This window comes from Panthera tigris, chromosome B2, assembly GCF_018350195.1.
Source record: "Panthera tigris isolate Pti1 chromosome B2, P.tigris_Pti1_mat1.1, whole genome shotgun sequence".
NCBI classification, from domain to species: Eukaryota; Metazoa; Chordata; class Mammalia; order Carnivora; family Felidae; genus Panthera; species Panthera tigris.
In genome coordinates, this window is record NC_056664.1 from 39,222,112 (window position 1) to 39,239,013 (window position 16,902).

At 42.2% G+C, this 16,902-nt stretch overlaps 2 protein-coding genes across 21 annotated transcripts in view; both read left to right on the plus strand.

Moving 5' to 3' along the window:
• The window catches only part of NFYA (nuclear transcription factor Y subunit alpha), a 32,863-nt gene extending 23,087 nt beyond the window's left edge, over positions 1-9,776 (plus strand). For 11 of the 13 annotated variants that reach the window (XM_042986293.1, XM_042986292.1, XM_042986304.1 and 8 more), the window contains 6 exons: positions 635-766; positions 955-1,060; positions 2,416-2,582; positions 3,653-3,826; positions 4,812-4,913; positions 8,171-9,776. In XM_042986293.1, the coding sequence (XP_042842227.1) occupies positions 635-766; positions 955-1,060; positions 2,416-2,582; positions 3,653-3,826; positions 4,812-4,913; positions 8,171-8,224 (735 nt within the window). In that variant the 3' untranslated portion in view covers positions 8,225-9,776. The remainder of the gene's footprint in view (positions 1-634; positions 767-954; positions 1,061-2,415; positions 2,583-3,652; positions 3,827-4,811; positions 4,914-8,170) is intronic. The other 2 variants (XM_042986300.1, XM_042986302.1) reach the window with 1 other exon arrangement.
• Positions 9,777-11,737: 1,961 nt separating this feature from the next.
• Positions 11,738-16,902, plus strand: part of LOC102963294 (adenylate cyclase type 10-like) — a 56,181-nt gene continuing 51,016 nt past the window's right edge. For 5 of the 8 annotated variants that reach the window (XM_007085330.3, XM_042986314.1, XM_042986309.1 and 2 more), the window contains exons 1-3: positions 11,738-12,163; positions 12,954-13,058; positions 16,349-16,387. In XM_007085330.3, coding sequence (XP_007085392.2) covers positions 11,785-12,163; positions 12,954-13,058; positions 16,349-16,387 — 523 coding nt within the window. In that variant the 5' untranslated portion in view covers positions 11,738-11,784. The other 3 variants (XM_015538949.2, XM_042986311.1, XM_015538948.2) reach the window with 3 other exon arrangements.

A 16,902-nucleotide genomic window follows, 5' to 3' on the forward strand; every position in this document is an offset into this window, starting at 1 on the left:
AGCAACTTGTTAAATCTGAGTGATGTCTGCATGGGTCTATCTAAGATGATAGTCTTGATTCCTCTGTGTGTTTAAAGCTTTTGTATATACATATTCATAGACCCCCACTTGAAAAATTGGCAATAACTTGATTGTTTTTTAACATTCTATTATAGAAGGCATTAAACAGACAAAACCAAAGAGAACCATGTGCTAAATCCCTATTTTGCATCTTCAACAGTCATCAACACATAATCAGTCTTCTGGTTGCATCTGTATCCCTTACTCTCTCAAGGATTCTTTTGAACATATATATATTATTTCATCTTTAAAAAATACTTCAGAATGTATTTTTAAATGAACATGCTTTAACAGTACATATAACCATGCCGGCATGGTTCTATATCCTCTTTTTTACAACTGGCTCTGATTCCTTAAAAATAATCCTGTATCTAGACAGCAGCCAAAATTCCTCCATTGTTTCATCAATGGCAAACAACTTATGTCTAATTTATAACAGAGAGCAGAACAAGATTCTTTTACCTTCTTCCAAGCCTTTCTTGCTTTCTGGAGGAATTTGGATAACTAATACTCCAGGACAAAAAGAGACCAATGCCAGCAGGGTACTAACCTTTCTTTGTGTTCTCTTGCACAGATACAGTTGGTGCCACCTGGACAGATCCAGATCCAGGGTGGGCAGGCTGTGCAGGTGCAGGGCCAGCAGGGCCAGACCCAGCAGATCATCATCCAGCAGCCCCAGACGGCAGTCACTGCTGGCCAGACCCAGGTAATTCCATTCTCTCTGTCAACAGAAGAGCACAGCTGATTTGAAAGGGTCAGACAGCTGAGGCAAATATTTCATAAGTAGTAAGTAAAAATGGGGAAGAAAACCATCACAAATGTTGTATTTTCTTTTTTTTTTTTTTAAAAAAAGAAGGGGTCCTTTGTTAAATTGTCCTGATTTATTTCCTTCAGACCCAGCAGCAGATTGCGGTCCAGGGCCAGCAAGTGGCTCAGACTGCTGAAGGGCAGACCATCGTCTATCAGCCAGTTAATGCAGATGGCACCATTCTGCAGCAAGGTAAGTGTGCATCTGCATTTCCAGAGGACTTGGGAGAGCATGTCTTTTTCATCCTTGGGGCAAATGACTACTTCAGATATTTTGTGGTGACCTCCACCCAACATATTTGTGAACAACAACAAAAATCTTTTCTAAGTCTCCATCGGTTGTTGTTTTCTTGTCATTAATATGTGACCGGTGATAGTAACATTTGTAGGAGTTCCTACTGTGGTTGTTTAAAGACTGGTCCTGGGGATGATATAAGCTTTTGATCCTTTCTGGGAAAAAATGTTTCTAAATGGAAGATTGGAAATAGGGAGTTTCATAGTTGGTAGTGGAAGAAGTAGATCAGAAGTCAAGTTGGCATTTAGTGTTTTTGCTGCTTATGGTCTTTTTCTTTTCTCTCCGGTCAACTTGATTATTAGTTTCTGTCCAAAAGACTTACATGCCCACTATGCTTACTTTACTAAGAAACAAATTTTCTTCCCGAAGAGCTTCTAAATCTATCATGGGAGACATACATGTGACCAAATAAACGCAGCGCGGAGCTTTTATAGAGGTAGGTTCTAGGACTAGATAATGCATAAATACAGAGCCATGAAATCTGTGTGGCTTGGGAGGAGAATGGACTTCAGACAAGAGGAGATGGCTCAAACTGAACTTGAGAGCTTTGGGAAGCATCTGTCAGATCATTAAATCTGGAAGGGACATCCCAGAGTCTAGGACTAAACGTTTGACTTGTAATTAAAATGTAGCAGTATACAAGATCCAGTGAGGGCAGGAAGTGTGCTCTCCTGTGACTCAGGAGAAGACCTGAGATTGAAGAACTGGACTGAGCCCAGGCAGGAGCTCGAATAGAAAATGCTGAGCCAAATCCTTAAGTGGTGCTGGTGATAGTTGGGGAGCCTGGAGTGCTTGGTTTAATTTTAAGTTTTAGTTCTGCGACAGGTTGAGCTATTGTCAGTTGAGGATAAACAAATTACAACTTTAAAGAATCTCTGTCCTGAGGCAGATCATTCATATATACAAAAATAGTGAGTGTAGCACAAGGCAGACCGACTCCCAGAAGGGGAGGCCTCCAGACTTTCTCACCAGCTGTTGAAAACTATTACTGGAATACCCAGGGAGGTATCCATTTCAAGGATAAGTTTTATCAGAACTGGAATCCAGACACTTAATAGAATATGAAGAATCATGATTACTTGGGTTACATGCAGCAAACCAGGCAGAGTAGGAGAGTGCTGCTTCTCCCCTTGTGCTGTGTAGTATATTTTTCCAGGGTAAGGAAGTGTGTGCCAGGTAGAAGAGGGACTAACTGTGTTCCCTTCTTTCTGTGTACCTGTTTTTTGTTTGTTTTGTGTTTTATTTTCTTAAAGTCACAGTCCCTGTTTCAGGCATGATCACCATCCCAGCAGCCAGTTTGGCAGGAGCACAGATTGTTCAGACAGGAGCCAACACCAACACCACCAGCAGTGGACAGGGGACTGTCACTGTGACACTACCGGTGGCAGGCAATGTGGTCAATTCAGGAGGGATGGTCATGGTAAGGAAACTGATTCTTCACCTCACTGTTCTTTTGTCATTTATCTTTCCATATGTCTCTTTTGTCATTGAAGGTTTTTTTGACCTTGCACTTTGATGTCTCTCATAAAGCTTGTTGATGCTGCTGACTGCTTAGGATTGAATTGATCCTTAAGGCACTTAAAGAGATCTACTTTTACAAGAAACATTACAATGAACTATAATTCATCCTGAGCACCTTCTAGGTGTTGGAGATACAGCAGAGGATAAACAGAAATACCTGCTTTTGTGTAATCTTCAGAATTCAAATAATGAAGGCATAGACTACTGACCTTTGGAAAGTGGAAAATACATTGCCCCCAGTGAGGGAAACAAGAAGTAAACTCAAAATTAGATTGTAATTCTTAAAGAAACCAAGAAATGTGTGCTACAAATACATGAGGAAGATAGGGAAGGGGAAAGATGAGTAGTACATGGTCCCTAAAATGGGTAAATTAAGAACAAGTAGTAGAATCCTGCAGAGAGGTGGAGGAAGCTACCAGAAGAATCAACACACCCATCCAAAGTTGTTAAAGGCTGAGAAGGGATTGGGGCATGGGAACCTGTTCCTGGTTTCCTCAGACATTTATACAGTGTTTTTAGTTTTAATTTGCTTAGAAAAATTAGAATTTAATTATATACTAAGCTAAGTTGTTAATTAAATTGTTTCTGTAACTGTAGGCATTTGGTAGCACTTGGTCAACCTCTGCCTGCCTACCTACCTACCTACCTTTGTACTGTTTCATTCTCTGTGATTACTGTTCCTGACCATTAGATGGCAGCAGACATTTCTAGAAAATGGAGTCATAGGTGGACAAGAATTTGGACGTGCTGGTGTCCTTGTCAGTGTGGCTTCTGGGCTCCCTATGATGGAATCATCTGGAATGTTTGTTTAAAATGAAGACCTTTTAGTGTAAATGTTTTCCAGGAATCTGCATTTAAGTGCTGTATGAAAGCTACTTTTTATAGCATTTAGAAAAAAAAGTTTAACAGAGACCAAGAAAATGTTTCCTGTGTCACTATTTAATAAGCTGTGGTTTTCTCTTCACACAGATGGTGCCTGGTGCTGGCTCTGTGCCTGCTATCCAAAGAATCCCTCTCCCTGGGGCAGAGATGCTGGAAGAAGAGCCTCTCTATGTGAATGCCAAACAGTACCACCGTATACTGAAGAGGAGGCAAGCCCGGGCTAAACTAGAGGCCGAAGGGAAAATTCCAAAGGAAAGAAGGGTGTGTATACCATTGGGAAGGAGAAGGAAGAGAAAGGGCAGGGTTCTACTTTTGAAATTCCCTTTCATATGGTTTGTTTCCTTGAGTACTTTCCAAACAATTGAAAGTAAAGAGCTGTGATCTTTTGTAAAAAGTTAGCATTTGATATTGCTCTCTGTGGCTGCAACTAGAATAACAAAACAGTAACAGTGGGTTAAATAAGAGTTAATTATTTTCTTACATAAATTCAGTCCAGAGAGAAATTATCCTGAGCCTATAGCAAATTTCCAGAGTCCGTCCTCATGATGCTCTCTCTTCCTGTCCCACTGTTCTGATAAACTTAGTGTGCTAGTCCTAGTCTAAGATGACTGCTTGGGCTCCCGCCTAGGAACAAGGGGAACAAGAAAGGTACTCTCTTTTTTTTTTTTTTTAAGTTTATTTATGTTGAGAAAAAGAAGGAGAGGGGGGATCTTAAGCAGGTTCCACACCTAGCATGGAACCTGATGCAGGGCTCGATCCCATGACCATGAGATCATGACTTGGGCTGAAACCAAGAGTCAGACGCTCAACTGACTGAGCCACCCCGGAGTCCTGTGGAAAGGCACTCTTTTTAAAGGAAATTTTGAAGAAGTTCCTTACGTCTCATTAACCAAAACTTAATTAACGTGGCCACACTTAACTGCGAATAAGGTCAGGAAATGCAGTCTTTCTACTGAACAGCCATTTGGTCTATTACTGAAGTGTATATGGGGAGGTGTAGGTAGTGATCGTTGCTTTACCTTTGGGGAATCGTTTTTATTTGTCATTCATTAGCATTCACATTTTTATGATAGTTAATATATAGTTAGCCGCTGCCTAGTGTTTCCTCCAAAGCTTCCTCCATAATTCAAGGTCATGATTACCCCTGGTGGCTCTGATGGCAGCCCTCCTGAACTTCAGAGCATAGAATTTGGGCATTAGGTAACCATGCTCTTTCCAACTAGTACCTTTATTTCTTTCGTTTTAGAAATACCTGCATGAGTCTCGGCACCGTCACGCCATGGCTCGGAAGCGGGGTGAAGGTGGACGGTTTTTCTCTCCAAAGGAAAAGGATAGTCCCCATATGCAGGTAAGTAGAGTATACATTTCATTCTTCTCTTTTTACCTTGTATTTTCTCAGGACCATTCAGTGTCCTCTTGTAACTTTCACACCAGGGACTAATTACCTGTTCTATGTTGAATGCAACATTGTATCTCTTAGATTCTCTTTTGCCCTAAAGCACTGAAGGTATTTAATCCAGTGGCCTTTTTTCCTCACGATCTTTGCAGATTATTACTATTAATTCCTTCTTGAAATTCTCATCTTTGTTGATTTTAAAAGAATAAGTTTGGGGCGCCTGGGTGGCGCAGTCGGTTAAGCGTCCGACTTCAGCCAGGTCACGATCTCGCGGTCCGTGAGTTCGAGCCCCGCGTCAGGCTCTGGGCTGATGGCTCAGAGCCTGGAGCCTGTTTCCGATTCTGTGTCTCCCTCTCTCTCTGACCCTCCCCCGTTCATGCTCTGTCTCTCTCTGTCCCAAAAATAAAAAAAAAAAAAAAAAAAAAGAAAAAAAAGAAAAAAAAATAAATAAAAGAATAAGTTTTATTGTCTCTTAGTGTAGTAGCACAGCCACCAGTAGCCAACACTTAACTGCTATGTGCCTGCCATTACATTAAGCACTTCTATAAGCATTTTTTATTTCATTGAATCTTTGGAGCAACCTCAAGCCCCATGAGGTGAGAATTCTTATTTCCATTTTACAGTTAAATCTGAGGCTTAGAGAGGTTAAGTCGTTTGCCCAAGGTAAAATGCTTAATAAAATGATGCACCTGAAATTCAAAGGCAGTATAACTCCAGAATTTAATTTGCAACTGTTGTATTGCATCTGATTCCACTGATTGTATCTTACCGGCATTTCTGAATCAGTATATGTGAAATAGAACTCTTGATTTTTATTTTTTTATCCCTAAAGCAGTTACTCAATCCCTGTGACATGTCCATGCACCCAGTTGCTAAAGCTTGAATTGTCCAATTCTTCAAAAAGTCTTCTTGGTTTTACCTCTAAAATATTACCTGAATCAGTTACCTTTTTTTTTCCCCTTCCAACTGCTGTCAGTTTTGAGAAATCCTTTCTTCTTTTGCTTCAGTTAATGTAACAGCAGCCTGCTGGTCTCCTCCCTTCTTCCATCCTTGTGCCCCTCTGGTCCATTCTTTACATCTTTGTGTGGTCTTCTTAAAATGGGTGTCATCTCCCATCACTGCCCTGCTTAAACCCGTTCCACCCTCTGCCATTTCCCGTTTGCACTTAGACTAAAATCCAAAGTGCTTATTACCACGGCCAAAAAGGCGCTTGTGTGATCCAGCTCCTCCCTACCTCCAGCTTCATTCTTTCTACTCTTCATCTTTATGCTCTCGCTATACTGTTCATTGGTCTGTCTTCTGCTGTTGGACCTTTGTCTTGGAAATAGCTAATCTGTAAAGCTTTTCATTCCCATCTTTTTTGTTGTTGTTTTTTAATGTTTATTTTTTTTTCAGAGAGGGAAGTAGAGAGCAAGCAGGGGTGGGGCAGAGAGAAAATGAGACAGAATCCCAAGCAGGGTCCATGCCATCAACACAGAGCCCAATGCAGGGCTCAGCCTCACAAACCGTGAGATCGTGACCTGGGCCAAAACCCAAGAGTCAGCCACCTAACCAAGTGAGCCACCCAGGCACCCCTTCACTGCCGTCTTCTTGTGTGACCATCTCTTTCTTACCTTTTAGGTCTTGATTTAAATCTGAGACTGGAGCCAGAGTAGGTTTCTTCTACCCCATTATTTTTTCACATCTTCCTTTTCTTTTGAGCATCATAATAACCGACTTGTTTTATTTTTGTAATTGTCTCCTTCACTAGACTGTAAGCCACGTAGAGACTCAAGGTGAGGCTTGTCCTCCATTGTATTGATTGGACTTAGTATAATGCCCAGTCCAGAACAAACACTTGGTAAATGTTTGTTGAATAAATGGATTTCCTCCCCCCACCCCCCACCCCGCCCCGCCCCATTTCCAGATACTTTATTCTGTGTGACCATTACAGCCTACCTGCAGTATTGCCAAATCAGTCTTCCTAAATTAGTGCTTTGTTAATTAATCATGTTCGTCCCCTGCTCAAGGATGCATGCTGGCTTTCATTTTTTACTGCATCAGATCCCAAACTGTTTCTGTATATCTTCCAAGCAACCCCTTTCAGTGTCAGACTAGGAGTCCTCAGTATATCCACACATGAGCACAGACTCTTCCTTCAGTGCTGTTAATTCCTACCTGTAGTCTGAGAGCTCTTCCTTCTTCCTCTTTGGTTCATGCGGTGTACAGATGTAGAGTGCTATCTATGGGCATTATGCCAGGGACTCTCCCAATTCTGTGTACTAGCGATGGGACCTTGGTCAAGTTCCTTACTTAGCCACTTTTGGCCTGAGTTCCTTCACCTGTAAAGTAGGATGCTGTTGATACTTAACAGGGCTGTGGTGGAGAGTCCAGGCAGTAAGCTATATTGGGTGCCTACTTAGCACGTTATGTAGTGCATGGTGAGGGCTCCGTAAATGCTGGTTATTGTTCTTACTCATTGTTCAAGACCCCGCTTGCAGTCCTACTACCTCCAGAAATCTTTCAGGTTTTTCTTTGATTGTGGCAGTTGAAGCTTCAGAGCCTTGGTGTGCAAGAACTGAAAGTGGTTATTGTGGAGTGTTGCAGAAAGCTTCCAAGGACTGACCCTTGTCTTAACACTGGAGGTTTTAAGTGGGAGATGGCAGGCAGAATTTAGTGGAAAAAGGGTTAAATGGGAGCCAATAGATTGGGGTATCAGTTGTAGTTGGGCAGCTGACTTTCTCACTCTAGTCCAGGCAAATCACTATCCATCCAGCTTCAGGTTTAGCTACAAAATGAGTGTGCTAAAATAAATAAATTCCAGTGTCCTTTCCAGCCCTGCTAAGTGCTCAGTCTCTAAATACAGTGATCAGAAAATCAAGGCATAAAAATACAGCATGACATGGTTTCCTCTTGACCACATAAGGACCCTTAAACCTGAAGGGTAAGTACAACATACATTCTCTTAAGAAAGAGATACACTGTCAACTCTGGAGTGCTTGGAAATAGATTGCCAGGCCACACTTAACAGTCCTTTCACACAAATGTTTATTGTCTCTTCTTTCCTAACGGTGCTGCATTTTAATCCATATATGTAGACTTAGATGCATTAGAGGCCTCTGGTTTACTTAGCAAAGTTGTATATATTCCCATGATGGTCGGGAGTGAGAGCCATGAGTTCCCTGCTGCTTTCACAAAGGACTTTAATCACTATTATGTTTTGTCTCTAGGATCCAAACCAAGCAGATGAAGAAGCAATGACACAGATCATCCGAGTGTCCTAACCCCAGGCCACGTGAGGGAGCAGATCAAGGTTATGTTCCTCGCCACTGTTTCCCACTGTTCCAGGAAATTGATCACCTCTTCCGATGGGACACTGACGATTACGTTCTGCCCTTTTCTACAGGACAGAAACCACTTAATTTTTAATAAGTGGCTCAGTATTATAATTGCAGCGATGTCTGGCAAATTGAAGTTGCAGGCCTTTGTCTCGCCCTTTCAGTCAGGGCCTATTTCAGACTGTTGATGACATTGACATTTCATGGATTAGGATGATGCAAGGGACCCATGCACATAAGTGCACACACACAGCACTTATGTTGGCTAGTGAAGCCAGCCAGCCATCTTAGCAGAGAACAACCTTCTCCACCAGGACTGCAATCAGGGAAGCCAAAGCCTGCTCCTTCCATGGAATCTAAGCAGCATCCATCCCTCTGACGGGGGATCGCAGGCTGACTAACTGAACGGACACTCTGTATTCAGAGGTGGCCTCCAGGCAAGGAAGTTCCATCTCGTGATATGGAAACAATAAATTCTCTGAGATACATTCATCTAATCTGTGGTAATAATAGGAATCTCTTTCTACCCAGATGGTAGGTTGGTATTTTTGGACTCCAGCCAAGAAAAAGCTAACTCTGGGGATAGAATGACAAGACTCAAGCACTAAATCTATAAATTGCTGAATCTCTCTTTTTTTTAAAGCCTTGACTTTAAAGTTGTGGTCTGTTGACAGATCATCTGGACTGTATTTCTTGCTTCCGCTGCTTTTAAGACAACGTAGAGGGCATTGGACCTTGAAACTGCCTTTCCTAAGTAGAGAACAAAACCATAAAACAACTTCTGTGCTGAGTGCTGAGGACATTTGTAGTAACTCCTAAACAGAGAGCCAAACTAGAGATTTTCAATCATAGGCTTTGTGACGGCATTTGGGGAATAGAAGGGTTCATATGTGTTTCAGTCTAGCGAAGAAGAGAGGGTAGTATATATACCCATGTGTTGTCACATAGCATGATTCTCCAGTGGATGGATGCATGGGATGGATTATGAAAAGAATAACTTACAGTTCAACTATAACGCATGGAAAGGGAGAAGTCCAAGAACTGGTCTTTGACAATTTCTGTCTGGAAAGCACTGTTCAGTCACATTCTCCTGGACATACTCCAGGTTACCTGCTCGAGTTTAAGGTGAATGTTGGCTTCACTCCTGCAGCACTTTGTTTTGTGCTGGCCCCAGAGAGCAAACATTCTCTTTATTCCCCTGGCAGCTGATTCTTTGGTGCCAGTTTCCATGTTTCCCTTTTTCTACATAGGCTTGTCCAGCAGAAAGGTTTTTACATTGCATCCACCTTCTGGGGATAAGCTACAGACTGGTGGTAGTGATGGCCCGCAGGGTCAGGAATAGGGCCACAGTTCCCAGAATGGACTGTGCCTCAGAAATCGATTTTCTTTACTAGATGCTGAACCTTGGGGAACTCTGATAGGATTTCAGAAAAAAAGTCGCTGCTTTCTCTATAACAAGGAAGACCGAATTCTTTTGAAGAACATTTGGGTTTGGTTTAAATAACCAAGAACAAAGATTGACACTTTCTTTGATTTCACCCTAATTGTATTAAGAAGGAAAAGAAGTTAAACCTCTGAAGAAAATATCACAAAGGGAAATAATTGTAATGGTAGAAATAGAGGTACAGAGCTATGCAAAGAAAGAAAGAATCTCTCTAGTCCCTGGAATCTAAGTCATCTGCCCTGGCTTCCAGAGATAAGGAGAGGCCCACCCTTTGGTAGGCTCACTAGAAACTTCTGGCTCTTGACTTAGGTTTCAGACATTGACTTCATTCAGTAAGCCCCAAGTTTTTCAGATGCTAGTTTACTAAAAGCAATGAGGAATTTCAATCCCTTGTTTTGTTCAGGAGTCTTTAAGATGCAGAGTTCAGAAAGAAAGTCATCAGACCTAAGCCAACAGCAGTTCTAAAATGCTATTTATTTGTGTCTGTAAGTTTGTACATAGTAATATCAACCTCATATTGTTGCAGTTTTTTTTTTTTTTTCCATGAGTTTGAGTTTTGCTTTCTTTGAAACAAAATGCTTCAGTTGTCATTTTGTCACTGCTCAGATAGCTCATGGCCCTTTTATTGTGGCCATTTTAGCACACCATAATAACCCGCAAAGTGGTGGGTTGAGGTTTGGATTTTTTTCTTTGTTACTAAAAGTTCATTTACTTGTCTTTGTAACTGTAGTGATGACTTCATAGATGCAGAAAGAGTGAATGGATGAGTGAATAATTGGTTTAATGCATAGTTATTTCACTTCTTGAGTGCTTTTTTTTTTTGGCAAGATAATTGTAAATGTATATATTTTAATTGCACTGGTACATTGAACATGTCAGTGTCTATACCACTGGACCAACAGAACTTTTTCTGGCTGTTGGGTGCCTGATAATAATGTCTTGATTTTCCTTTGGGACTCAACTATAAAGGTTTTTCTCCCAGCAGTAGGGGGGAGTACAGATGATCAATCATTGATGTCATTGCAATTGTTATTTTTTAAAATAAATTTGTAAAAATACTAAAAACTGATTTGAATTTTGACATTCCTTGGGTTCTGGTCTGTGTTTGTAATGTTGAAATTGTGCTTTTTGTAGACAGACACACGAGCTCTGTGAACAGTGTTAAACTTCTGGTGTGCAGGCCTCTTAGTTGTGTGTCTCCCCTTAATCCCTTTTTCTTCCCTTTTGGCCCTCCACCCTGCTAAGGAGGTATTTTCCTGTCACCTGTGTGCAGATCTATACTTGGCTTTACTACTGAAAGTGTTAACCAGAATTTGATGAAGTAATTACAGGCACAAAATGAACCCTTTTAAGTTATCACCGAAACAGTGATAGGTGTTGATTAGGTATTGTAGAACTAAAGATAATGAAGATGCATTTTTAGATTTTGCTTTTATTTCTGCAGAAAAACAAGGATGCTTTCCTGTTAAAAATTCACAACACACTCACCCTATTAGTAATGTGAGTTCTCCCAAGAATCTGAGCAACTGAAGGGCAACCTCGGATACGCTATTAACATGCAGGGAGCAAGGAGCTAGAGACACCCAATAGACCCGTCCTGGCAGATAAAAGAAATAGGAGACACTACCTAACCAGGGTGAAAGGACTGACTTAAATAACCTTAGCCTAAGGGTATTAAAACACACACACACACACACACACACACACACACACACACACACACACACACCACACTGAGTTTGCGTTAGATGCCAATCGAACATTGTCCTTATATATTCAGAGGTGATAGGAAAAGACCCCCCCCCCCCCCACTGACACTATCTGCGATGTTTTATTGTAGAAGCATCTTCGCGTTTCAAGATTTTTTTTGTTTGTTTGCTTTTTATTTTTGAGAGAGCGTGTGAGTGGGGCTGGGGGACAGAGCGGGAGGCACAGAATCTGTAGACAGGCTCCAGGCTCTGAGCTAGCTGTCCACATAGAGCCCAACGCGGGGCTCAAGCCCACGAACCGGGAGATCATGCCCTGGACCAAAGTCAGAGGCTCCATATTTCAAGACTTATAAATGTCACCCCGACTCCTTTTAAAGCACTTGCACTCCTCAGGCCTGTTGCCTGGGAGGCAGGAGCTAGAGCGCAGGCGCGAGAAGCAGGTGGGGCGGGGCCCCGAGGAAGCCTGCACTTATTGGTTGGTGGGAGGAACTCGCCAGGGCTGTCGTTGCGGATTGGCTGCTACGTGGACCCCCTCTCCCGGTTCCGGTAAGTTGGCGGGCAACCGCGCCGCCGCCATGGCGACTGGCGAGCGGGCGGCGGTTCCCTCTTTGTGGCCCGTAGAGGCCCGGTTGGCGGCGCTGCTTCCCGACCTGCTGGTGTTCAGGAAGCCCCGAGGACCGGAACCCGAGCTCGCCACGGCCCAGGGCGTCCTCCTTGGCGTCCACGTGACGGGTGAGGGGTGGAGCGTCGCTCTCCCGCCCTGCCAGAGGGGCGGTTACAGGCTTGGCCTCAGGAGAGCATAGGCGCACCCTGACTGCTGTCGCTGCTGCTTCCTCGGGAAACCTGGACGGTCTTTTTAAGAGCGGGGAGACGTCTTTCGGGATGGTCTGGTGGAACCCTTAAGTTAATGAAAGACCCAGAAAAGGGGAAGGACTTTTACAGGGCAATATGGGAGGCTTTGAATCCACGACTTCTCCCAGTAGGCATACTGCTTCAGCCAGTTCTTTTATTCGCTCAGTAAATTCCTCCTTTGAGTCCGTCCTTAAGTGTGTGCCCGCCACCGCTCTAGGAATTAGAGATCCAGCAGCTACTTTGAGAGTTGCTCATTTAAATATTTATGGAGTTTGTGTCTTGGATCTGAAGATGAGTGATTAAGGTGCCTGACCTCAAGGAGCTCAGCATCTGGGCTCTCCATAAAGCTTTTATCCATCCCCCCATGTCATTCCCATTTTTCCCTTGGCCAGGGAGCGTAAGAGGGTATGGCAGAAGTGGTAGCTGGCTAGAGATGAAAGGGGTGCTTGTGGGCGAATCTTCATCTGCAACTCCTGGAAACGCAGAGGGGGTGGCTCTCCAGATTCTCAGAGGCAATAGCAGCCAGCGTGGCCCTGACTGCGTTGAGTAACACTTGTTCCAAGGATAATGAAATTACTCACCTGCAGGAGATCTGCTTCCTTTGGGCCTGCGGCGTAGAGGGAATAGAGCCCGAAAGTTCGGCTAACGTAATTTTTGTTTTGTCGGCTAGGGTTTACAGCATTAATGGACAGGTTCAGCCTGACCTGCAAGTCGGAACATGACATGGACAAACTGGCCCACATCTTCAGTTATTACATTAGTGACATCGTGGAGCGTGAGTGACTATTGGAGGGAAGCGAGGAGTTGTGGTCCTGGGCTCCCGAGGGTTTGTAACAAAAGGGGGGCTGGGCTACTTTAAAAAATACTACAGGGTCATTCCTTCAGTGTTAACCATCTTTTTTATTTCTTCTTCTTGCCACTAACAAGCTAGATTTTTGCCTGTATCTGCCATTCTACCTAGTCTCACATCCTGTTGACTTGATGTTCAGAAAGGGAGGAAAATACTAATTTGAGTTTTTACTTTGCTGCTTATATTTTGTTTCTAAATAAAGTATTCCTTTGGTTGTCTCTTCTAACAATAATGCAATGTGCCCCTATGTTTATATCAGATGTAATTTACAAAACACCTTCCCATTTTATTGCATTCTGATCCTGTGAAGTAGGAATGAGTGTCTTCTTCATTTTCTGCCATTAAGTTTGTGGAAAATTGCCTGATCTGGGAGGAAAAAAAAAAAAAACAGCTCCTTACGTGTGCAGTAAACATTGAGTACATATTCTGTAATATGCACTGTGAAACGTGCAGGGTTTGCAAAAACCTGCCCTTGAGGAGATTTCAGTCTTAATCTGAAATCTGCCCAACAGATCATGCCCTGGGCCAAAGATCTTGGCCAAACTTCTGCCCAACAGAAATTACTCTAGTCCTTTAGTACTTACGTAACGTTCCCTTCCTTTACTGTCAGTACCAATACAGTCATGTCCATAATTCTGAGATGCACCAGAATACTTACTTTGTAGCATCTTCTTTAGGAACTTGTCAATTTCACTCACCCCTTACCCCTGAGGAACGTTTATGAAAGATCTTTAAATTTTTCTCATCAAGTTTAGATGAAAGAGATAGAAATTATATATTATGTATGTATTATAACACCAGGAATTGCTGGGTACTAGAAATACAGGGGAAAATAAGATATGGTACCTGCCCTCTTGGATTGTCCATGTCAGCGGAAGAGACAAATAATAAGTAAACAAGATAGTTATAGGTTATGTATTATGCAAAGGAAATAAGAGTGTAATGGTAAAAAAAGAATTGTACAGTGAGAGATTTTCTGTTAGGTAGGGTGGCTCCTCTGAGAAGGTGTTTAAGCTGAGACATAAAGGATGAGAGGGACACCTTGTGAAGAACAAGGGGTAAACCACTTCAGGCAGAAGAAGGCCAAGTGCAAAGCTTCTGAGATGGGAGGAAGCTTGGCGTGTTCTAGGAACGAAAGGCCAGTGTGGCTAGAGCATGGCTCACAGGGAGGAGAGTGATTTGAGGTAAGATTGGAGATCATTGAGCTCTGTAGGCTACAAGGAGTTTGGATTATATTATTTTTGTACAAAGGGAAACTGCTGGTTCTGGCAGGGTTGTGTTGTGATCCGATATACGTTTTTTTAAAGCTTATTTTAACTACCTCATGGAGACTGGATTATAGGGAGCTGATGGGGGGGTAGGTGGTAAGAACAGAAGCAGGAAGAGGCAGTTGTAGCAACTGTGGAGAGATGATGGCAATTTGGTCTAGGATGGTGGTTCTCAACCTTGGCAGCATATTAGATAACCACTTGGGGAGCTTTTAAAAGTCCTGATGTCTAGGCTTCACCCCAGTCCAATTAAATCAGAATACCTGGGGGGTAGGTAGGCCCAGGAATAAGGATTTTTTTTTTTTTTTCAGTTTTACAGGCTATTCCAGTGTTGAAGCCAAGGTTGAAACCATCTGTCTAGAGATAAGTCAGCAGAGCTGTAAAGAGATGAATTGATTTGAAATGTGTTTTGCAGGTTCTACAGACAGGATTTGCTGATATATTGATGATCAGCAGGAAGTGGAGAGGAAAATGACTACGGTTTTTGGCTTTCATAATGAATTGATGGTGGTGTCACTTAACCAAGATGGGCAAGACTGGGCTTTGAGAAAGAAAATCAAGGGTTATGTTTTGAATATATTGAATCTGAGATGTCAGTAAGTCATTCAAATGGAGAAATGAAGGTCGGTAGCTATGATTGAGACTGGAGCTCAGAGAATAGATCTCTGTTAGAGACAAAAAGTGAGTCGATGGCATAAAGATGTTACTTAAAGTTAAAAACTGTTTGAATCCACATGAGGAGAATGTAAGTAAAGAGAAAGAGCCTAAGACTGAGGCTTGAGGGACTTGACCAGGATAGATTATGATTGGAGAGAAAGAACCTACCAAAGAAACTGTAAAGCACCCAGTTAGGATACTGTGGTGTCCCTGAAGCCAAAGAAGTAGTGTCTCTAGGAGAAGAGGGCTATGGCTGGCTGGGCTGGAAATGAAAGGTATAAAGTATAGTGTGATGTGAGAAAAATACTGAATTTTGCAAGATGAATGCTGTTGATGATCTTGAGAATTTTAGTGACGTGATGGAGTTGGAAGTCAGATTAGAGAATGCTGAGAATGGTAGAGAAAACATTTCAGAGTGAAAAGGATGTGACGAACAAATGGTATATGGCCAACTCTGAGAATTTTTGTTGTTGGGAGTATAGCAGGAAAATGGAGCTAATAAGAAAGTAAAATCAAGGATAGGTGGGTTAATTTTATTGTTTTTTGGTTTTGTTTTTTAAGATACTAATGGGAATGATCCAGTAGAGGAGATAAGGAGTGAAGTTCTTGAAAGGATGGGAGGGGCTAGGATCCAGAACACAAATGGGGGGGGGGGCTTTAAAGAGAACAGTAGTAGTTTTTTCATTTTCAAGAAGATGGATATAGAGGGGCTCCTGGGTGGCTCAGTTGGTTGGGCGTCCGACTTCGGCTCAGGTCCTGATCTCATGGTTTGTGAGTTGGAGCCTCGTGTCGGGTTCTGTGCTGACAGCTCAGAGCCTGGAGCCTGCTTCGGATTCTGTGTCTCCCCCTCTCTCTGCCCCTCCCCTGCTCACACTCTGTGTCTCTCAATAATAAAAAAATGTTAAAAAAAAAAGAATATGGAGATAGAAACAGATTTGGGGAGAAACGAAGGGAAAGAGTCTGAACCTTGGAGTGAATAAATAGACCAGAGAAGATATGAGGAAAAACTCAGAATAGGTCAATTTTTCGATCATGTATGATTCTGCCATGCTCTAGTATATCTGATTTTTTTTTTAAGTTTATTTATTTATTTTGAGACAGAGACAGTGTGAGTGGGGGAGGAACATAAGGAGAGAGAGAATCCCAAACAGGCTCTGTACTGCCAGCTGTGGAGCCTGACTTGGGCCTCAAACTCACAAACCAGGAGATCATGACCTGAGCCAAAACCAAGACCAAGTGCCCCTAGTATATCTGATTTTGATGCATTTCCCTCTCTCTCCTTGATTTCAGATGTGCTGTGTTTTGGAGGAGATATCCTAAATATCACAGGTATTTTTCAGTTTTTCTGAATAGTTAAAGGACTGTAAGTGAGGAAGACTGCATTTAGGTGGAATTTGGCATATTTGTTTATTAATCAGCATTGTTTGATTATTTAATATGTACTAGGCCCTGGGGAAACAAAGATGAAGAAGACACACTCTGTACCTCAAAAGTTTTCTCAATCTAGTGGAAAAGCCTTGCCTGTATTAAGTTCATATGTGCCTAACAATTTGCTTAGATTGAGCGACAGAAAAATAAGTGCCTATAAAGCATTCATGAGAAAATTAATGAGAAACTTTGTCCTCAAGAGCAGAGGCTATATGTAAGATAGGGAGGAGTCAAAATCTCCTATCTGGAGAACTCTTAGGATCATTAACATTAACAGCTATATGCCAAAGAGTTGGCCTCTTTTTTTAAGTTAAACTTAATTAAACCACCCTTGAAATTAGATTTGAACATGAACCTATATTTTATGAACCTCTTAGTACCCTTCCCTTTCTATTAGTATACTGGTGGAGGGAAGA